Source organism: Culex quinquefasciatus, chromosome 2 (genome assembly GCF_015732765.1).
Source record: "Culex quinquefasciatus strain JHB chromosome 2, VPISU_Cqui_1.0_pri_paternal, whole genome shotgun sequence".
NCBI lineage: Eukaryota > Metazoa > Arthropoda > Insecta > Diptera > Culicidae > Culex > Culex quinquefasciatus.
Genome location: NC_051862.1, coordinates 175166236 through 175190087, shown reverse-complemented (window position 1 = coordinate 175190087; position 23852 = coordinate 175166236). Strand labels below are relative to the sequence as shown.

Here is a 23852-nt window from a genome sequence, read left to right as displayed (position 1 = left end):
GGCTGGAACTGATGCGTAATTGGATGGGGGTTTAACTTTAAGTTCCCCTATATTAAAAGGTGGCTTAGTAAAAAAAAATCGTGAAAAATAGGAGTGGTTTTAAACAATGTCGATTTTGTTAAAATCTAACAGTTTGTGGACCTCTTGAAAATAAATAGGTAATTCTCTACCAACTCACACGAAATCGGGAAAAGTTGCCCCAACCCCTCTTCGATTTGCGTGAAACTTTGTCCTTAGGGGTAACTTTTGTCCCTGATCACGAATCCGAGGTCCGTTTTTTGATATCTCGTGACGGAGAGGCGGTACGACCCCTTCCATTTTTGAACATGCAAAAAAAGAGGTGTTTTCAATAATTTGCAGCCTTAAACGGTGATGAGATAGAAATTTGGTGTCAAAAGGACTTTTATGTAAAATTAGACGCCCGATTTGATGGCGTACTCAGAATTACGAAAAATCGTATTTTTCATCGAAAAAAACACTAAAAAAGCTTTAAAAATTCTCCCATTTTCCGTTACTCGACTGTAAACAATTTTGGAACATGTCATTTTATGGGAAATTTAATGTACTTTTCGAATCTACACTGAACCAGAAGGGTCATTTTTTAATTTAGAACAAAATTTTTCGTTATAAAATTTCGTGTTTTTTCTAACTTTGCAGGGTTTTTTTTAGAGTGTAACAATGTTGTAGTTGTAGACAATTACAAAAATTTTGATATATAGACAAAAGGGGTTTGCTTACAAACATCACGAGTTATCGTGATTTTACGAAAAAAAGTTTTGAAAAAGTCACTTTTTGCGTTTCTCTTTGTTTCGTCGTCCGTGTCTGTCGCGGGTGACCATGAACGGCCATGATCGATGACGACCAACTTTTTCAAAACTTTTTTTCGTAAAATCACGATAACTCGTGATGTTTGTAAGCAAACCCCTTTTGTCTATATATCAAATTTTTTTTTTATTATTATTGCAAAAATTGAGTAATTTTATTTCTTAATTACACTATAATTATTAACCATTGCAAAGGAATTTTTCACCGATAATTCCTCCAGTTTCGATAACGTTTCAATAAACTTTGATCAGCCTTAATTTGTCATGAGTTCGAACCTCAAGATGAAATGTTTCTTAGTGCTAAAAGGTGCAGTGGTAATGTCACAAACATAACCTAAAAGACGAAGAACGAACAAATCTAAAGACCCTTGCTTAAATAATAAAGTCTAGTTCCCCAAGCCACCTCATGTGAATATTCGAAAATCTGTATCTTGATAAGGGATTTACTGATCGATCTGGTGTCTTCGTCAAAGTTATAGTTTATAATTGAAACTTTTCAGAAAAAATAGATCAACGGAAAAAACCTTATTTTTTATTTGACTTTCATGAAGTTAAGTTGAATTACTAAAATATGTGTTTTTCATTTCAAACATAGTTTGATATGTTCAAGGGGAATAAAAAGACATTTTTTGCGGTAGAGTTTAAGATGGTTCAAAATTGACGACCGAAGTAGTATTTTTTTTCTAAATGCGATTTTTGAAAAGAAAAACACAAAGATTTTGCAAAATTTTAAAAATTATCTTCAGATGTTGAAATTTTTAATAAAGTGCGCCGTTTTCATGCTAAACCATTTTTTACAATTTAAAAATAGTTTCAAAAGAAAACCATCACTGCAAAAACTATATTCGAAAAGCTTCCTACAATTTTCCTAATTTTACTTTGTTGTTTGGTCTGCTGGTTGCTGAGATACAGCCTGTTGAAATGTAAATTTCGTGAAAAAATGGTTTTCCATTAATCTAATCTAATCTAATCTAATCGAACACAAGCGCAGCCAGTCCGAAGAAAGCATCCTGGAAGAACTTGTGGTTAGATTACGCCCCAAGTTCTTTCTTGTCAATATTAATAATTGCAGTACATTCGAGTTACCTCGAAAATGTATAGCAAAAATTAAAGCGGCCAGGCCTACTGCGTTGCTTTAACCGCAGAGACTGATTTTGTGAACGGATCACATTTCACAGAATCATCAGGGGAGGAAGGATGCGTGGACATACCGTACCAAACGCTCCGAATTAGTTGTGGTGTGGTGTGTTAGTGTAAATTTGGCAGATAATAATATTTAGAGGCGGGGGGGGGGGGGGTTTGGGAGGGGGAGGAAATGAGGATAGGAGAAAGGGAAGGTGGGAAAGGGATGATATGGATATATCATTTGATCAATAGAATATTATATAAAATAAGGGAAAAAAAACTTCTATCAAATAATGATAGATAAAATGGATAGATCTCACAAACTCCTGGTTTTCCATTAGTCATCTAATTAGCTCTATTTTTTTCAACTTGCTTTATCGCGGAACCTAATGGTTCGATTTTTATGTAAATAATTGATGATTTGTGAATTTTTTGCTCTTTTCAAAATAATTTTGAAATAAAAAAAATGCTAAATATTTTTTATTGAAAAGAGCAGAAAATATCACGAAATGTTATAAATTTTTAACACTGAAAATCGGACCATTATTTTTCGAGATTTTCTAAGTTCGTGATATTTTCTGCTCTTAGGGCTGGTGAAATGACTCTGACAAAAAAATATTTTCACAAAATTTAAACTTTATGAGGCTGTTTCGCAGCAACCAATTCGACTTTACTTCTAAACATGATATTTTAAATATTGTTTGACAATACCTATTATTTTTAATTAACTTTTTTAGTCCTTTAAAACACTTAAAAATTGTATTTTGGCAATTTAACTTTTGATGATATAATGTCAATAAAAAAACAGATTTTTTTTCGTTAAAATTTTTTTTCTGGTAAGAAAACCTCGGATTAGCCCAGTGTTTCTCAACCGGTGAGGAATTCCCCCCCGGGGGGGAATTTTACCATTCTAGGGGGGGAATGAGGGTTCAATAGAAATTCAATGTCTTAAATCATTTCTTTGATTAGTAATAACACAATTTGTTTTTTCCCAAAACATGATTATTAATGTTTCAATTTTTGTGAATTTTTACATTTCTAGAAACAATGAAATTTTGTTTATATTTCTCAGGCATTTGTATTTTTTTTTTGACACAAGCAGATTTTGAAGTACAATTTTTGAAAAATAATTGGAAATTGAAAAAAAATTTCAAATATTATTTAAGATTGTTTGAATTCTTCACATTTTTTAGAGTAATCTGTCTTCTGCCGCAGATAATTATTAATTTTATTTAATATTTGTACAAATTTTACCATTGTATTTATTTATTGTAATTTAAACGAAAAGAAGCCTAGAATAGTGGCTTTTCCTGTTCAAGAAAAATTGATCAAATAAACAAGCAATCAATCAAAATCAAACCTGCGTTGTCTGTAAGTTATTTTAAAATTAAAATAAAACGTTTTCAAATAGCTACTAAAGTTTATTGCGTAATTTACACTTTAATTTGTTATGCAAATTGTAATCTTTTTGCAAACCTAATTTTTTTTTAAATTATATTAGTGTATTGATAACAGTAAATTAAAAATAAGGGGAGGGGGAGGGGAATGAAGTTCTTGCAAACCAGTCAAGGGGGGAATGGATCGCAAAAGGTTGAGAAACACTGGATTAGCCAGTGCCGACAAACCAGATTAAAAAATTTCATTTCTGCTCCCATCTCTACACACATAGACATTTGCTAGGAATTCAGCTATAATATAATATAATATATTATATCTAATACGTAGAGGTTAGCCTAGGAAGCGTGTTTATGAAGATATTTTTCAATAAATTTGACATTCTTTCAAAAACGCGGAAGGCAAACATTAAATGATGGCTCTTTCAAGAATGATCTTTTTGAAGTTCTTTTCAATTTCAAATTTAATTTTTCAATTATTTTATATATGGTGAGAATTCCAATTTAAAAAAATCAAAGCTTCATAACTAGTGGCTCTAAAGATAAATTTTTGATCCTCTAAAGCATAAATGTACCCAAAATCTAAAAAATAAATTGTGTTTGAATTGCATTATCTCGAATTGATAAGTATGTTTGTACTAGAACGTCCAATTTCCCGGGGTTTCAAAATTCCCGGGAAACGGGAAATTTTCAACTAATTTCCCGGGAAATCCCGGGAATTCCCGAGAAATTTGAAATTTAACGAATATTATTCTGATCCTGTTTCTGATTAATATTTCGCAACAGAATTGTATAGAACCGCAACTTTAATGGTCAAAATGAGTGTGAGGATCAATTCATGGCTTGATTGCTTGTAAAAAATCATGCAACTTTGAGAAAATATGTAAATTTTCTATTTTTTTATGATGTCTATCAAATTATACCAAATCAAAAAAAAAATATTAGTTTTTTTAGTATTTTTTCCTGGTAAATAACTTATTCCAGAACAAGTATTTTCAATTCGTGAATAAATAGATCATTGAATTTGTCTTAAAAATCTAAAAAAATGCGCTATTCAACTCAATACTTTATGAAATCACAACTCTATGTTTTAAAATATTTGTAGCGAGTTTTTCAAATATGGTTGCATTCTTTGGGTTAATTTCATATGATACGAAGTTTTTTTTGTAAATTATTTTCATGGTTCCATTTATGGTATGATTTAGTTATATGATTACATGGCCTAATAAATTAATTAGATTAAAATCATTTTCATGGTGTAAAAGGGGTTGAAATTGAAAGATATTGTATTCATTTTTATCCCTGTTACGCCCTTGGTAGCTCACGTGCTTCATAAATTTATAACAAACAGTAAACAAAATTTTCTCGAACACCCTTTTTGAAAAATTTAATTATATAAATTCAAATTTCATCCAATTTGGTCAAGGTAAACAAAAATGTTAAACAAATCTCAATTTTGATCTTGGCCGGAAGAAGTGAATATCTTATTTTCAAATGATATAGCAAAAAATTTCGTTAAAATTGGTTGTCAAAAATAAATTAGTTGATATTCATTACATAGTAGCGTAATTTGTGTTGCCCAACATTTAAGCAAACAATATTCCTAGTTGTGAATACTTCAGAAATAAAAATAATCTGAATTAAACCTTGACATGAAATTTACAGACAAGCTGATCAGTATATGAACAGTAGATTGAAATAAATAAAATCAAATCAGGTTATCTAATTATTATTTTTTGTATAATTTCAAAACATTGGTGCTAAAAAGGTAGGAAAATTTATACTTCCGTATGTATTTCGGGAATTCGGGAAATATTTTTTTCCGGGAAATCCCGGGAATTCCCGGGATTTTTTTTCCTGGAACGGGAAATTGGACGCTCTAGTTTGTACTCGTTTAAGTATATTTTGAATTTTTGTGACGCACCTGACGCACTTCTATCTGGCCACGAGGAATCGGAAGATTCAAAGAAATATAAAACAATAATTTGGTTCAAACTATATCTTTTATTTTTTTTTATTTACGCCATTACAAATACTGTTTAAAGTGTATGTCTCCTCCCCTTCAAAATCTGCTAAAAAAATCAGGGAGCATTTACATATTTATTCAATTCAATTCGGTTTTATTTGTGAATAATCAAGTTACAATGAGTTCATTTAGGTACGCAACAGAGTTTTGGTGTTCCTTTCAGCTGTGTTTTACATCGTAATTCAATCGAAAAATTATTACTAATAACTATGGAATAGACAAGAGTAAGAAAAAGTTTTCAAAAAACTTACAGAAAGGATTTACATATTTAATGTAGGGGAAATATACCCATTTTTATCACTCGAAGCCATTCGACCAATTCTCATCTTTTTTTGCAGTTTCCGCTATTAAATCAACATTATCAGATACATCAACAATGGAGAGTTGCTTGCACACTTTTATTTGAACTATTTATTAGTTTAGAACAGTCAAAAACACTTTATGAAAGCTGTAATTCATGATCAAAGTGCTGATAGGCCGATAATAGTAAAAAGGCTGAGAAATTGTATATTTCCCCCAATTAAAAAAAATATCAATTAAACCAATTAGAAACGCTTTTTTCTGTGTTGACAGTCATATCTAGAATGTTTGGAGTCGTTGTATGCATAATTTTAGAGAAATTCGGATGTATTTTTCGCGAAAAATATTTTTTCGTCGATTCTTTAATATTTTGAGATTGATTTTGATATTGATTGCAGTCGAAAGACATAATCTTCAAAAAATATTTGCTATGGCCTCAAAAATTTGTTGACAATAAAAAATCCTCAAAAACGTTATCATGTTCACATTTTTTCGAAAGTTTCTGTTGTTTTGCATTGCATTTTCATACTAATATATATTTCAAAAATAATTGGTAGAAATCTTAAGAATGTTAATATATGTTTTGGGATTTCAGTTCTAATATATATATGTATTTGCAGCTAACTCAGACGCATCAACCTTGCGGTTATCCCATGTTACAACAACATCTCAAGGGTAATGGTTTCCCCCAAAAATAGTACAACATAACCCCAAAATCAGATCGAGTAACAAACAACAACAGTCCGGTCCCTGGGATGCCCCAGAATACCTCGTAATGGGAAATCCCTTGAATCTGCACTTTTTGCCCGTCCAATAGTAGTGTTGCTGCTCCACAAACTGCACCATCCGATGAAAATGGTAATCCGAAATAAATTATTTATCAGACTGCAGACACAACTTTCGCACCGAAAGTGTTGGCCCGGATTGGAAAAAGTGTTTGGAGCGAAACATTCTTTTTTCTCGCCTCTGTTTTTTCCTCACTTGGAAAGAAGTTGGAAAGGCGAAATAAAGAAATCGGGAGGAAAAAAACTTTTTCTCAACCCAAAACACAATCATGGCAGCGCAGACATAGTTTGCGAAGAGGAATGATTGGGCTGGAAAAGTCGAAGGAGGGTGGGGTGGGCCCGATTGACTTGCACGAATCTGTTGCAGAAACTCAATTTCGGGTGCCAATTGCGAAAGCGTTGAAGCAAATTTCCCGACATCGTCGTACTCGTTTCTGTGTTCGTAATGGAATGCAGAGTATAATAAGCATATTTTATAGCTAATAAAACCTCAGGCCATTCATGGAAGGCAGAGCGACCGTGGGCTGGATACGTGCAACCTTTGTGGGGAAATGGCAATTGAAGGCGGGTGGGGGGGGGGGGGGGTCTTTTTCATTTCAAGTTGCATTATTGAGCGTGTCGAACACCCCATGCAAGGCCAACCAAGAGAGGGGGCCAATTGTAGGTGTTTACTGGGACCGAAGAAGGTGTGGAACCACATTGGGCCACACAGAATGCAGAAGCCTGCTGACCTGCAGCTGGTGTATAATAAAATGCAATCTGGGAGGAAGGTCCTAATTTGTGCACTTTATTGCATGCACAGTAGCGTGGTTCACGTTTCTATGAAAAAGACAAAAGTTGTTGTTTTGTCTTGCATCAACCGGAATTTCTTTCTTATACGCCATTGCCAGGAATGTAGCAATCCTGGCACAAATGGGACTTCGGTGAGGAACACATCTAGAGATGAGTCGGCATTTGACCAACCGGTGGTAATTTGATACATTTTCTTTAGAGCCCTCCCTTTGTTGGTTGGTCACTTTTATTTGCTGGAAGAGCTCTGGGAAAATATTGAGTGCTCTTTGAAGTTGATACGGTGGTTTCTTCGGGAAACCACACATGCCGGTTTCATGACAACAGGAATCTATTCTATCTGGAAGATATATTGTTGCAAATTTATAATCCTTAGTGACGTTTCAGTATTTAGTACAATGTTTTTTTGAAATCAAGCTGAGATTGTTTGATGTTTGATTATTTGATTTTAAAAGCATTTCAGAATTTAATTACATTTTAATCATTAAACTACTGCACAAACCATACCCCGATAGTAAAATTTATTAAAATTTTATAAGGACTTTTTTTCAATTTATTCAATCTTTCTCTTCATATTTCCTTAAAAATTTGGAGCGAAAATATTGTTTTTTCATAAGTAGAATGTTTAAATTGAAAAAAAAAACTGATTGTTTTATGGGTAATTCTCCGCCAACTCACACAGCAGTTGCCCCGACCCCTCTTCGATTTGCGTGAAACTTTGTCCTAAGGAGTAACTTTTGTCCCTGATCACGCATCCGAGAGCCGTTTTTTGATATCTCGTGACGGAGGGGCAGTACGACCCCTTCGATTTTTGAACATGCGAAAAAATACGTGTTTTTCAATAATTTGCAGTCTGAAACGGTGATGAGATAGAAATTTGGTGTCAAAGGGACTTTTATGTAATTTTAGACGCCCGATTTGATGGCGTACTCAGAATTCCGAAAAAACGTATTTTTCATCGAAAAAAAACACTTAAAAATTCTCCCATTTTCCGTTACTCGACTGTAAAAAATTTGGAACATGTCTAGAGTTTTTTTTTGATAAGGTCCTTTAAACTTATGAAAGACAATGGTTTATTGGTCCTTTTCAAAAAAAACAATGGATGTCATTTTATGGAAAATTTAATGTACTTTTCGAATCCACATTGACCAAGAAGGGTAATTTTTTCATTTTGAACAAAATTTTTCATTTTAAAATTTCGTGTTTTTTTCTAACTTTGCAGGGTTAATTTTTAGAGTGTAACAATGTTGTACAAAGTTGTAGAGCAGAAAATTACAAAAAAAATAATATATAGACATAAGGGGTTTGCTCATAAACATCACGAGTTATTGCGATTTTACGAAAAAACGTTTTGAAAATGTTGGTTGTCGTTGATCATGGCCGTTTATGGTCACCCGCGACTAGAGGTGGGCAAAAAAAGAGCGAGCCGCTCAAAGAGCCGGTTCACTGAAAAGCGCGAACGAACCGTGGCTCACAAAAAAAGAACCGCGGTTCTTTGTTAAACTTAGATCTATTGAAAGAACCGTTTTAAGATGGTATTTTTGTTATAAATATAATTTATTGAATTTCCAAACAAATATTGTATTAAATTTGTTTTTGAGAATTGAAAATGAAATTTCAAATATTTCATTGCTTATAAAAATGAATCACATAAGTAAATGGTTTTCTAAAAAAATAAAATGAAAAAAAAACTTTTCATTGTACAACTGATTGTTCGTTAAAGTATAACCGGAATACAAATTTAAGCAATTCAATTTGCATAATCTGTAAAATATTACCTTTTATCAGATTAAACTTTAGCGTTTACAAATAGACTTTATCGATTAAATCAGAATGTAGAAAAGAGTTCACAGAATATTTTATCCAAATTAAATATCAGCATTAGTTCAATTCTTGCAGAAATAAACGCAATTTTAAAATTTATATCAATTTTTCCAGTTTTCAGTTTGGATGCCACTCAATAACTCAAATGTTTAGGTTCGAGTAGAAATTTTTACATAGATACCACCAAGACCTATGTTTTTCAAGGGCATCTTCTCGTTTTCAGTTTTATATTTTTATCAAATAATTTATAAACGTCCAATGTGAAATAACTTTTAAAATCACACGATTCTTAAAAAAACTTTTCTTCCAAATTTTGAAAAAGAGCGACAGAGACGTTCAAAAGAGCGGCTCTTTTTGATGAGCGAACGCAAATGAGCGGCTCCTAAAAAAGAGCGGTTTCGCCCACCTCTACTCGCGACAGACACGGACAACGAAACAAAGAGAAACGCAAAAAGTAACTTTTTCAAAACTTTTTTTCGTGAAATCGCAATAACTCGTGATGTTTATAAGCAAACTCCTTATGTCTACATATCAACATTTCTGTTATTGTCTGCTCTACAACTTTGTACAACATTGTTACACTCTAAAAAATAACCCTGCAAAGTTAGAAAAAACACGAAATTTTAAAAAGAAAAATTTTGTTCTAAATTAAATAATGACCCTTCTGGGTCAATGTGGATTCGAAAAGTACATTAAATTTCCCATAAAATGACATGTTCCAAAAAATTTTACAGTCGAGTAACGGAAAATGGGAGAATTTTTAAAACTTTTTTAGTGTTTTTTTGATGAAACATACGTTTTTTCGGAATTCTGAGTACGTCATCGAATCGGGCGTCTTATTTTACATAAAAGTTTAAAATATGGTGATAATATTCTATTAACTAATGGGGAGAAAGCTCAAAAACTTGCTCAGCAGTTTGAGAGTGCCCATAATTTCAACTTAAATGTTTTGAGTCCTATTGAAGATCAAATTTCAATAGAATTTCAGAATATTGTTGAACAAGAATTTTCATCAGATGAAGCTTTTAATACGGATCTGAATGAAATAAAATCTATTATTAAAAAATTTAAAAATATGAAAGCCCCTGGTGAGGATGGCATTTTTTACATTTTAATTAAAAAATTACCTGAAGCAACTTTAAGTAGCTTGGTCAAAATTTGCAACAAATGTTTTGATTTGGCATATTTTCCCAGTAGTTGGAAAAATGCCAAAGTAGTTCCGATTTTAAAACCGGATAAAAATCCTGCTGAAGCCTCAAGCTATCGGCCCATTAGTTTGCTTTCATCTATTAGTAAATTATTCGAAAGAATAATTCTTAATAGAATGATGACGCACATTAATGAAAATTCAATTTTCGCTGATGAGCAGTTTGGATTTCGCCTTGGGCATTCAATTACTCATCAGCTGTTGAGAGTTTCAAATTTAATTCGAAGCAACAAATCTGAGGGCTATTCTACTGGCGCTGCTCTTCTAGACATAGAAAAAGCATTTGACAGTGTTTGGCATAAAGGTTTGATTGCGAAATTGAAAAGGTTTAATTTTCCGATTTATATCGTGAAAATTATTCAAAATTATTTGACGGATCGTACTCTACAGGTATGTTATCAGAACAGCAAATCTGATCAACTACCTGTACGTGCTGGCGTCCCTCAAGGAAGCATTTTGGGTCCAATTTTATACAATATTTTTACTTCCGACTTGCCTGATTTGCCCCCAGGATGTCAGAAATCACTTTTTGCTGATGATACAAGCATCTCCGCCAAAGGTAGAAGCCTTCGTGTCATCACAAGAAGATTACAAAAAAGCTTGGATATTTTCAATTCTTATTTGAAAGAATGGAAAATTACTCCAAATGCTGCAAAAACTCAACTTATTATTTTCCCTCACAAACCAAGGGCTGATTTTCTGAAACCAAAAAGTCATCACATTATAAAGATGAATGAGGTAAATTTAAAGTGGGAGGATCAAGTGAAATATCTTGGACTTGCTTTCGACAAAAACCTTACTTACAAGGATCACATTGAAAGTATCCAGGTTAAATGTAACAAATATATTAAATGTTTGTATCCACTTATAAACAGGAATTCTAGACTTTGTCTCAAGAATAAACTGTTAATTTATAAACAAATTTTCAGACCTGCCATGCTTTATGCTGTGCCGATCTGGACAAGCTGTTGCTTAACCAGGAAGAAAAAACTTCAGAGGATTCAGAACAAAATTCTGAAAATGATTCTGAAACTTCCTCCTGGTTCAGCACCAGTGAACTTCATCAATTAGCCGAAGTTGACACTTTGGATGTTATGTCCAATAAGATAATTGATGCATTTCGACAAAAATCATTGCAGTCTTCAGCTGCATTGATCCGCTCTTTATATAGTTTATAAGTTAGTTTTAAGGTATCCCTTTCCCTTTTGTACATGTAGGACCTCCTACATTTGAAATCACTGAATAGCGAAAGCTACAATATTTCATGAATAAATGAAAGTTGCTAGTATTTAAAATTGAGGTGAAAAGTCATCGATTGTGATTGGACACTCAATAATATTTTAACTGAATGAATGTACATGGAAAAGAAAAACTGAATAAATATAAATTAAAAAAAAAAAAAATTACATAAAAGTCCCTTTGACACCAAATTTCTATCTCATCACCGTTTCAGGCTGCAAATTATTGAAAAACAAGTATTTTTTCGCATGTTCAAAAATCGAAGGGGTCGTACTGCCCCTCCATCACGAGATATCAAAAAACGGTCCTCGGATGCGTGATCAGGGACAAAAGTTAACCCTTAGGACAAAGTTTCACGCAAATCGAAGAGGGGTCGGGGCAACTTTTCCCGATTTCGTGTGAGTTGGTAGAGAATTACCCATTTGTTTTCGTTTTTATTTTATTTCTTTGAAAATTGGTTTGTTTTGATTTTTTTAATTTTATTAATAAGAATTAAGAATTGAATTTCGTTAAAGGTTTTTTTTAACACGATTTAATCTATTATAAAAAAGAATTCAAATATAAGAATATGACCTTGCTTTTTATGTACATATTTTATCCAAACGTCCTCTACTGAAACACTCCATACATGTTCTGATTCAGCTGAACCTCAAGCCAGGATTTATTCCCATTGGTTAGCCTCCAAATTTATTCTCGTTCAGGTACAACACAACAAACGGCTCACCACGTTTGCTCCAGTGCTGACCGAAAACAATTTGATTTTCCAAAAGTGGTCCCTCTCTTTGACGAGTGAAAAACAAATAAAACTTTGTCATCCATTACTTAGGGGAGCAAACCGGGAGGAGAATTGCGGGGGTGGAATGTGTATCGTACATGAGTTTTTTTTTTGTTGAGAATGAGACGAGGTTTTTCCGTTCTTTTCGACAGTCAGCAGTGTTGCTATGTGAAGAAAAATACAATTTTCTAATTTTCTGCCTGGATAAACGTGCAACAATTTTTAGTTTTTCAATTTCGTTGTTCCCCTTTTCCCCCGCACTCGAACTTGTTTGAACACAATGCAGTGAGCTTGTTTGTGTAGTGGCTCTCGAAACCAATGGAAAAGCTCTTATTTTCATCGTTTACTCTATAGGACCCCCCCCCCCCCTTGTTAATTTCGTCCACAGTCAACACAGCTTTGTGGTCGTTTTGGGTAGGTGTATTAGATAAAAAAAAGCTCACAGGGAGAGCTTTTGCAACAATGATGACGCTGCTGCTGCTGCTGCGGCTTCGGTGGTTGTGGTAGTGCAATCGTTGCATCAGCTTCGGTAATTTCATTCATGGGGTTTATTTAGACAAAAGAAGAAACGAATAGAATGGAAAGTTTATACATCGTTGCACTGCTGTTTGGGAGACCTCACCCCCACAGCTTTCCCTTAACTGACGGTTCGAGCTCGTTAGCTGATGAGTCGAATGAAGCAATGTTCGTTAGTGTTGACGATGCACATTGGCTTACGGTCGGGATGTTGTTTGTGTACTGTTTTAGTTTGCAACAAATGAACTCTGAAGTGGACGGGTGCTTGAATTCATTATCACAATTGGAAAAGTGCATCCTCAGCAGAAAATTTACTGAAACGAGTTTTTTGCTTATTTTCTGATTAGCTTTGAACTTCGGCATGTAATTTATCAATTTAATTAGAAACTACGTTTTTTTATCAGCTGACATATAAAATTATACAACACATTTACAAGGTGAATGTAACATTAGCCTGTCCCATTTTGAGGTCATGTCGAGGAATTTCAGGTGCTCACTTCTTAAATGATAGATTATGATGTTAGAAACAATGTTTTCTTAGACAAGAAAAAATAATAAAATACTTTCTCGCACCCCCTAGTCGATTTACTGAAAAAAGTCATTTTTTTGAACAAATTTTCTAAAATCGCTTGGAATCAATACAAAACTGTTTCGATCAGGTGTGTATTATCTTCAAAAGATAGGTTTTGTCCATAGATTAAGATGCACTATCAATATTGGACCAAAATTTAAGTTTTGGACTCTCCCAGGCGGATTTGTGTCGAAAAATCGCATTTTTCGAAACTTTTTCAGAAATGTTCATTTAATTTAGGGTAGCCTATTTTCCCAGTAAAACCAATACATGCAGCTTGTAGGAAATTTCATGGCGAACATTTTTCCTTCTGAGAAAATGCAATTTCGAAACTCCAGAGCCGAGATATTTGAGTTTTAGTGAGGAAAAAAGTGCCAATTTTCAAAATTTCTCAGAATTCAGAAGCAAGGCCTACTAATTACACGATGTAGCAAGCATATGTCTCAAAGGTCAGGGTATGCTTTTTTATAGTAATTTTGGCCGCTGAATCCGAATCTGAAATCAAATTTCGTGCAAACAGTGATGTTTTGGAGCTACACCCTTTTGGAATGTTATTTGCGTGTTTAAGAGGCAGTTTTTGTAAATATTGCTCGGTTTGTTCTAGAGGTCGTATCAAGGTGCTCCGATTTGGATGAAACTTTCAGCGTTTGTTTGTCTATACATGAGATGAACTCATGCCAAATATGAGCCCTTTACGACAAAGGGAAGTGGGGTAGAACGGGCATTGAAGTTTGAGGTCCAAAAAAATATAAAGAATCTTAAAATTGCTCGCATTTTAGTAAAACTTCATCAATTCCAACTCTCTTAGATGCATTCGAAAGATCTTTTGAAGCACTTCAAAATGTGCCATAGACATCCAGGATTGGTTTAACTTTTTCTCATAGCTTTTGCAAATTACTGTTAAAAATGTTTTTTTTTTAACCCTCAATATCTTTTTGCAACAGCCAGCAACACCAAGTAAGGGAATTTCATGGACTATAAGCCTACGGTAATAACTTTTTGGCCAATCGCAGTTTTTCTCATAGTTTTTTGATTTTTCTATAACAAACATTTTACAACGTTAGTTATTGTCCTGTAGGCTTTGTAGCATAGCGGCACTTTTGTCAAATTCGAAATCCTCGGAAAATTCAAACTTCAATGCCCGTTTTACCCCACTTCCCTTTGTCGTAGAGGGCTCATATTTGGCATGAGTTCATCTCATGTATAGACAAACAAACGCTGAAAGTTTCATCCAAATCGGAGCACCTCAATACGACCTCTAGAACAAACCGAGCAATATTTACAAAAACTGCCTCTTAAACACGCAAATAACATTCCAAAAGGGTGTAGCTCCAAAACATCACTGTTTACACGAAATTTGATTTCAGATTCGGATTCAGCGGCCAAAATTACTATAAAAAAGCATACCCTGACCTTTGAGACATATGCTTGCTACATCGTGTAATTATTAGGCCTTGCTTCTGAATTCTGAGAAATTTTGAAAATTGGCACTTTTTTCCTCACTAAAACTCAAATATCTCGGCTCTGGAGTTTCGAAATTGCATTTTCTCAGAAGGAAAAATGTTCGCCATGAAATTTCCTACAAGCTGCATGTATTGGTTTTACTGGGAAAAATAGGCTACCCTAAATTAAATGAACATTTCTGAAAAAAGTTTCGAAAAAATGCGATTTTTTCGACACAAATCCGCCTGGGAGAGTCCAAAAACTTAAATTTTGGTCCAATATTGATAGTGCATCTTAATCTATGGACAAAAACCTATCTTTTGAAGATAATACACACCTGATCGAAACAGTTTTTGTATTGATTCCAAGCGATTTTAGAAAATTTGTTCAAAAAAGTGACTTTTTTCAGTAAATCGACTAGGGGGTGCGAGAAAGTATTTTATTATTTTTTCTTGTCTAAGAAAACATTGTTCCTAACATCATAATCTATCATTTAAGAAGTGAGCACCTGAAATTCCTCGACATGACCTCAAAATGGGACAGGCTAATGTAACATACAAACTCAGCTTTTTTGAAAACATAGAAGAAATCAGGCTGAGAATGGTTTCTTTTGAACTGTGGCTGGATATCTATACCACCCTATTTCGGCCAGGCTGAACTCGAGGGGAAGCATGAACTTTGGAGTCCCCAGAAATACGCGCACTTTGAATTTTCCAAAAATATTTTGACAGGGTCGAATGGTTTTGCCTTCCTCACTGAGGTAAGGCTATAATCCTGCTCTAAGAATGAACTTTTTATTAAAAGCTCCTAGACCCACCTTCATGTATACATATCGACTCAGAATCGAAAACTGAACAAATGTCTGTGTGTGTATGTGTGTGTGTATGTGTGTGTGTGTATGTATGTATGTGACCAAAATTCTCACTGAGTTTTCTCAGCACTGGCTGAACCGATTTTGATCAAACCAGTTGCATTCGACTTGGTTTAGGGTCCCATACGGTGCTATTGAATTGTTTGAAGTTTCGATAAGTAGTTCAAAAGTTATGTATAAAAATGTGTTGTCACAAATATCCGGATCTCAATTATATGCATGTAAACGATGTCCAGATCCATCATTCAACCCATCGTTAGTTAGGTAATCAAGAGACCTTTCCAACGAGTCCGAAACATTAAAGATCTGGCAACCCTGTCTTGAGTTAAGACCTCTTAAGTGACATTTATGTACTTTTTTAAGCCGGATCTCACTTAAATGTATGTAAACGATGTCCGGATCCATCATCCGACCCATCATTGGTTAGGTAATCGAAAACCCTTTTCAACGAGTCCACAAAATTGATGATCTGGCAACCCTGTCTCGAGTTATGACCACTTAAGTGATATTTTTGTACTTTTTTGAAGCCGGATCTCACTTAAATGTATGTAAACAATGTCCGGATCCATCATCCAACCCATCGTTGGTTAGGTAATCGAGAGACCTTTCCAACGAGTCCGAAACATTAAAGATCTGGCAACCCTGTCTCGAGTTATGACCACTTCAGTTATTTATGTGTACTTATTTTTCTGGATCTAAAAAAAATTGCTGAAATATGTCTCCAAACCACTCATATTACCCATTATTGGTAAAAAGTGAGGAAGGCATCAACCACATAGGTGGATTAAGATAGTTTTTTTCCAAAGTTTGCATTGTTTGTATAGCTTAGTTTGTATGTCCCCTCGAGTTGAGCCTGCGCAAAAATTGTTTTGGTCGGTGTTTTATAAAAAAATCCTAACATTGCTTACTTTTCATCGCCAAAAACTATAATGGTAATAAAACGTAATTTTCAGAATCCATTTGCTGAAAAACTTAAGTTTTCTTGTATCGGATATAAAGCGTCAAATGTCTTGTTCCGAGAAAAAATATCAGAGAAATTACCGGGATTACCCGTAAAACAATATAATCCGGAATTCTCGAAATTCTAAGGGAAGTAATTATTTTCTCAACATTTTGTCACTAATGTTTTGAAAGAGTATTAGAAAAGAAATGAAAAAAAAAAATGTGAACTTATTTTGATTTGATTGATTTTTGAACTAATAAGCTCTTCTGAAAATTTCTCAAAGTATTAAATATAAAATTAATTGGTTATTCTAACTTGAATGAAGACTAGGATTTCAAGATAGAATAACAAATTATTTTTATATTTAATACTACGGGCAGCGAATGACAAAGAGGGTTAAAGCTGCCAGAAATGAATGAATTAACAAGAACTACAATCTTAAAGTCTGAAGCATTCAAAACTGGGTTCTTGCTTATGTGTAGGGCAACCGAAATTACAATTTTGTGGGATGAAAATAAAATTTTATTTTTTTGTGAGCTCTTTGAAAATAATGATTTGTTACCCAGATTTTTTAACATTTTTGTTTACGTACTACTGACTTAACCAAATTGAATGAAATTTCGATAAGTAGCAGTAAATATATTCTTGTTAGAATTATTAGTGTTTGGGTTTCACGAAGATTCAGCCCCATGCTGTAGTTTTGTTTTTTTAAGTTCCATTTGTGTGTTTTTAAAACCACTTTGTGTCAGGGATATTCAAAAACACCCATAAAGCAAAAAAATCAAAATTATGTTTCTAAGACCATTAACATGTAAACGAGGAAGCAAATGTTTCCCGTACCCAACAAATGTAATTAATAAAGTTGATAAATGAAGTTTTTGAGAGAACTTCAGGTAATCAACAAGGTTGTTAATCGATGAAATTATCGTCGATAATATTATCGTCTGACGATAACGATAATGGTTATCGTTATCATAGGGACGATAACGATAATCCATCGTTATTGTTACGTTATTTCAATTATTCTTAACGATAACTTATTTTTGAAATCTTTCTAAAATCGATTAATTCAACAATATCATGTTAAATTTTCAATGCTTTCAGTAAGAATATATTTTTTGAAAATTCAAAGTTTAAAAACGTACTCAAAATTGTTCACAAAACCGTGTTTTTCGAAAATACTCAAATTTTGAAAGTTTGATACCCATATTGCATATTTTGAAAATTCGATTTTTCTCGAATAATACGGTAATTTGTGAAAATTTAAGTATTTAAAAAAACTTTAATAAAGTGAAAAGGCATTCAAAATTTCGCTTCGTTTGATACCCATATGGAAAATTATGAAAATTTGAGTATTTTCGAAAAAAACAGTATTTTGTGAACAATTTTGTGTACGTATAAAACTTTGATATTAACGATATTTTCAATAAAAAAATCTGGGTGAAAGCATTGCAAATTTGACATAATATGGTTGAATTCATCGATTTTAGAAAGATTTAAAAAATGAGTTATTGTCCATTATCGGCGATAAGATTATCGCCGATGGAATTATCGAAATAACGAAAACGATAGAACTATCGCTATCGTTATCGAGCCTCGATAATTTTATCGTTAACAACCTTGGTAATCAAGTCTAGATTACAAATGATTATCTGGTAAAATAACACGATTTAAGAGGTAGAATGCAACAAAACCATGTGATGGTTCCAGAAGTTTTTTTTTTCATGTAAGAAAACATTTCTCAAGATTATACTGCAGAAAATATACTGCATTTCTCGCTAAATCTTCTTTCCCACGTCAAACGCAGTACCTAGTAGAACCATGTTTAGTGAAAAATTACCGTTTAACAACAATGTGCAATTTTCTCTCCAAAGCAAGAAACTACTTAAAATTGAAACTCTCTTCCCCGAATCAGAACGCTCCGGGAAAACCCCACCGTTATAATCAACCGGCGCCCCAGTGCTACTCTTCAACATGCTGCTCTATAATCCACTTACTTGACGATCCCGACCCGGTGCTGCTGGAGCCCCTGCTGGGACACTGCCGGTGCTTCCACGGATGCCCCGATTGCTGCTGCTGCTGCTTGTTGGGCGTCCCGTTCAGGCTGATGCTGGACGTGAATCCATCACCCATCACGCCACCCGGCCCACCGATGATGGTCGCACCCGGCGGTTCCAACCCCGTCCCGAAATATTGCGACGGATTAAAGTTGAAATTGCTGATCGAGTTGGAAAAGTGGTGCTGGTGGCTGCTAATCAGATTACTCTTCGGTGCCCCGCTGAACTGGTTCAGGTTGCACGAGCTCGCGTGGTGTCCGTACTTGCCGATGCAGTCCCCGGGGTGGCCACCCCCACCACCTCCACCGCCACCACCCGGTCCGATTGTGTTGTACTTGCCGGACGACAGGTTCAGCGTGTCATAGTTCGGCATGTAGGATGCTGGCTCGTGGTGGTACAGGTACATCTGGCCAGTTTCGGTATCATTTTTTACGCCACTGACAGGAAAACCCCCGCCAGGGACACCACCACCGACGACCCCCAGCCCTCCGCCGTCTGCCGGGTTCTGGTAGTAAAAGTGCTGATGTAAGCTGTGATTAAGATAGTTATCGTCGAAATAGTACGGTGGAAACTGCTTCGCCGGAAGTGTGCCCTCGCCGGCGTTCCCATTGCCGTCGACACCGAACGAGCTCGCGTTGCCATTATTCATTATGTCAAAGTTGGAACCGCTCTTCTTCAGCTTAGCTTGCTGCTTGTTGACATCGATGGCGGCCGGGGGCGTGCCGGAACCGAGTCCGCCGTCAACCCGGGACGTTGATTTATTCTTCAACGTCGATTTGAGCGTCCCCACGACCGATGCCGATGCGAAATTGAACAAGTCCGGCTGATTCGAGGGATAATTATTAATGATGCCATTGTTGGCGCTCATCGTCGAGGTCAGGTCATTAGCCAGGGCGGCGGCGGCCGACGGGCCACCACCGACTACCGTCTCATTAGCCGGGATGATGCAGCTGTAGCCGTACGAAGGTCGCCGGTTCAGCAGCGGGGGAGGTGGCGGGGGAATCATCATGTCCTCTACGTACGAGTCGTCCTGCAATGAAAACACACGGCAGTGGATGCTAATTAGTAATTTGAGTCAAGGTTCGCTGGGCGCAAACTAGGCTGCAATGTCAGCAAGTCCCGGACACAGGCAACGCGGTCCTGTTTGAAATGGTGATTGCAACATTGTTTGAACTTTACCCCCGGGCATTCGGTATAAGGGTTAAGGGATCGGACGTTGCTTTGAACGGGATTTGCGTAAGCCTGAGCGATATGGGGAAGCTTGGTGGGTGTGGTTTTGAGCGGGGATCGGATATTAAATTCAGGCTGTTGTTTCTGGGAGGTACTGCAGCCGTAATGATGACGATTTTGTGTACAGTTCAACGGTTGCGACTCGGTAGAATTTTGCGAGAGGTTGCATGCCATGGTCTTGATCAATTGTTTCATAACAAGGCCTATACATATTTGAGTTATTAAGTATAGTTTAAGAAATGAAAATTGAGTGGTCCTAACTTGGAATAGAGTAGCCAAATCTTCAACCGGGAGATAGTTCAATTATCTATCCAACGAAAAATCAGATGATCAATACAGACATAGTTTTTATATAAATTAGATTACTTGAGACAGAGTTGCCTTATTGAAGCATTCTTTAGCATATATACAATTCTTGCATGTTAATCCGTAATTTTATAATATTGTTTTCAAAATCGATTATATTTATTTATTTTGTACAAAATTATTTACAACTTTCTGGATTTCGATGGAAATGATTTCATTGTAAATGATTTTGAGGGAAAATGTCGTCAACATAGATTTTACGGATATGCTCACAAGATTGTACTTTTTCGAAAGCACCTATCAATTTACAGCAGAAATGTGTTTGGTTGGTATTTTTTCAAAATGGTATTTTTTTGTCTGGTTTACATTTACAAAAATCTTGATAAATTTTATCAAAACCCTGTTTTGGTCAATTTTAGAAATGAAATTTTAATTGCATTGAATTTGTTCCAAAAAATGCGTTATTAAACTTTTTTTTTAAATCCGTTCGATATCAATTTTTACCGAAAAACACAATTGCTTCAAAAATAGCATTGAGCTCATGAATTTACTAAGACAAACGAAAACTGAGACAATTAAAAATAGCAATCTAGAAAATCTGTTCATTTTATTCGAGGTTTTTGTCTCCCACCCTTCAACATTTACCTGAAAACCCCAAGGAGTAAAACATATTTTTTGTGTAAATTTCATTTTTGAGATCACAGAAACGGATAAAGAAGTGCCACTTTTGGAAGATTGTCTTTAATTTAAATTTTTGCATGTTTTTGAAAGTAGCATAATTGCTATAATGCATGATCTATTTTAAGATACGTTTTGTATAATTTCCCTCTTTCGTCGAGTGTTCTCTTAAAAAATATAAAATTTTGAATAACAAGCAATTGTTTGGTTGAAAAAAGTGACTTTAAATGCATTTTACACCTGTCAAGTCGATTTGCAATTATTAGTTTTCAAAATATCTAAGAACTGACAAAACAAATTGGCAAACAAAAAATGATTGCTTTACTGTACATCGGAATTTCTACAAAAATTAAAATATTTTTAAGCAAGCTCAAACTTGTTCAAAATTATTACTCAGATTTTTTGATTTAAGTTAAATTAATTAATAAACTATTTCAAAAAAAATGCTGATTTTTTTAATTTTTTTGAATGCGTTAGTAAATAGCGCAAATATCCAAAATTACGAATAAATTTTTTTTTTGTAAATCTGCCCTGGTACATCTCTTCAATGGCAGTTATTTAACTGTGCCGCATTTTTTCTAGCATTTTCACAAACTGTAATATTTTTTAAACAATACAAAAATTCAAAGAAATAATGTTTGTGAACAAAAAAATCTAAGATATAAAAAGAGAAAAATCAGCAAGGTTTTATTTATCGAAAAAAACATCAAGAGATTGTTTTAAAAAGGTCCTATAAACAAAAAAACCGCCTTGAGTCAGGGGTATTCAAAAACACCGAAAAGCAAAAAAAAAAATTGTTTATGGGACCTTTAAAAAACCTCCAGACATTCTCTTGCATCTGCTTGAATGAATGCAATATCTCATAGTTATATTTTTATGGTAAGTCGATTATATTATATTACACAACTTAAACTTTTAAATAATCTACTCATGTTTTCAATAAGGCATAATTTTTTTATGAATCCTATAAAAAAGCAATGAAGGGTTTTTTCATTTTTTCCTTTGTTGCTGTTGTTTATCAGCAATTCCCCACGAAAACAGCAGAGCAATTCTCTACGAAATCGGTCTTTTTTCTTCAATTTTAATTTTTGTATTTTTTAATCCGACTGAAACTTTTTTGGTGCCTTCGGTATGCCCAAAGAAGCCATTTTGCATCATTAGTTTGTCCATATAGTTTTCCATACAAATTTGGCAGCTGTCCATACAAAAATGATGTATGAAAATTCAAAAATCTGTATCTTTGAAGGAATTTTGATCGATTTGGTGTCTTCGGCAAAGTTGTAGGTATGGATACGGACTACACTGGAAAAAATACACGGTAAAAAATTTGGTGATTTTTTTATTTAACTTTTATCACTAAAACTTGATTTACAAAAACACTATTTTTATTTTTTTATTTTTTGATATGTTTTAGAGGACAAAATGCCAACTTTTCAGAAATTCAGGTTGTGCAAAAAATCATTGACCGAGTTATGAATTTTTTAATCAATACTGATTTTTTCAAAAAATCGAAATTTTGGTCGTAAAAATTTTTCAACTTCATTTTTCGATGTAAAATCAAATTTGCAATCAAAAAGTACTTTATTGAAATTTTGATAAAGTGCACCGTTTTCAAGTTATAGCCATATTTAAGTGACTTTTTTGTAAATAGTCGCAGTTTTCAATTTTTTTAAATTAGTGCACATGTTTGCCCAGTTTTGAAAAAAATATTTTTGAAAAGCTGAGAAAATTCTCTATATTTTGCTTATTCGGACTTTGTTGATACGACCTTTAGTTGCTGAGATATTGCAATGCAAAGGTTTAAAAACAGGAAAATTGATGTTTTCTAAGTTTCACCCAAACAACCCACCATTTTCTATCGTCAATATCTTAGCAACTAATGGTCAATATTTTCAAAATTTTCAAATCAAGACTAGCATTTTAAAAGGGCGTAATATTGAATGTTTGGCCTTTTTGAAATGTTAGTCTTGATTTGAAAATTCCGAAAATATTTTTTCGAAAAGATCGGAAAATTTCACAAATGTTTCATATATTAACATTGAAAATCGGACCATTAGTTGCTAAGATATTGACGATAGAAAATGGTGGGTTGTTTGGGTGAAACTTAGAAAACATCAATTTTCCTGTTTTTAAACCTTTGCATTGCAATATCTCAGCAACTAAAGGTCGTATCAACAAAGTCCGAATAAGCAAAATATAGAGAATTTTCTCAGCTTTTCAAAAATATTTTTTTCAAAACTGTGCAAACATGTGCACTAATTTTAAAAAATGAAAAACTGCGACTATTTTCAAAAAAGTCACTTAAATATGGCTATAACTTGAAAACGGTGCACTTTGTCAAAATTTCACTAAAGTACTTTTTGATTGCAAATTTAATTTTACATCGAAAAATGAAGTTGAAAAATTTTTACGACCAAAATTTCGATTTTTTGAAAAAATCAGTATTGATTAAAAAATTCATAACTCGGTCAATGATTTTTTGCACAACCTGGAAATTTCTGAAAAGTTGGCATTTTATGTCTTCTAAAACATATAAAAAAAAAAAATAAAAATAGTGTTTTTTTGTAAATCAAGTTTTAGTGACAAAAAGTTAAATAAAAAAATCACCAATTTTTTTGACCGTGTATTATTTTTTTCCAGTGTAGTCCGTATCCATACCTACAACTTTGCCGAAGACACCAAATCGATCAAAAAATTCCTTCAAAAGATACAGATTTTTGAATTTTCATACATCATTTTTGTATGGACAGCTGCCAAATTTGTATGGAAAATTATATGGACAATCTAATGATTTTTTTTTTTTTTTTTAATTTATATTTATTCAGTTTTTCTTTTCCATGTACATTCATTCAGTTAAAATATTATTGAGTGTCCAATCACAATTGATGACTTTTCACCTCAATTTTAAATACTAGCAACTTTCATTTATTCATGAAATATTGTAGCTTT

General features: G+C 33.9%; 1 protein-coding gene across 2 annotated transcripts in view; it reads right to left on the bottom strand.

Annotated features, from left to right (window-relative positions):
* Positions 1–23852, bottom strand: part of LOC6054720 — a 162047-nt gene that overhangs the window by 49633 nt on the left and 88562 nt on the right. For both annotated transcript variants that reach the window (XM_038256493.1, XM_038256492.1), the window contains one exon: positions 18630–19719. In XM_038256493.1, coding sequence (XP_038112421.1) covers positions 18630–19719 — 1090 coding nt within the window. The remainder of the gene's footprint in view (positions 1–18629; positions 19720–23852) is intronic.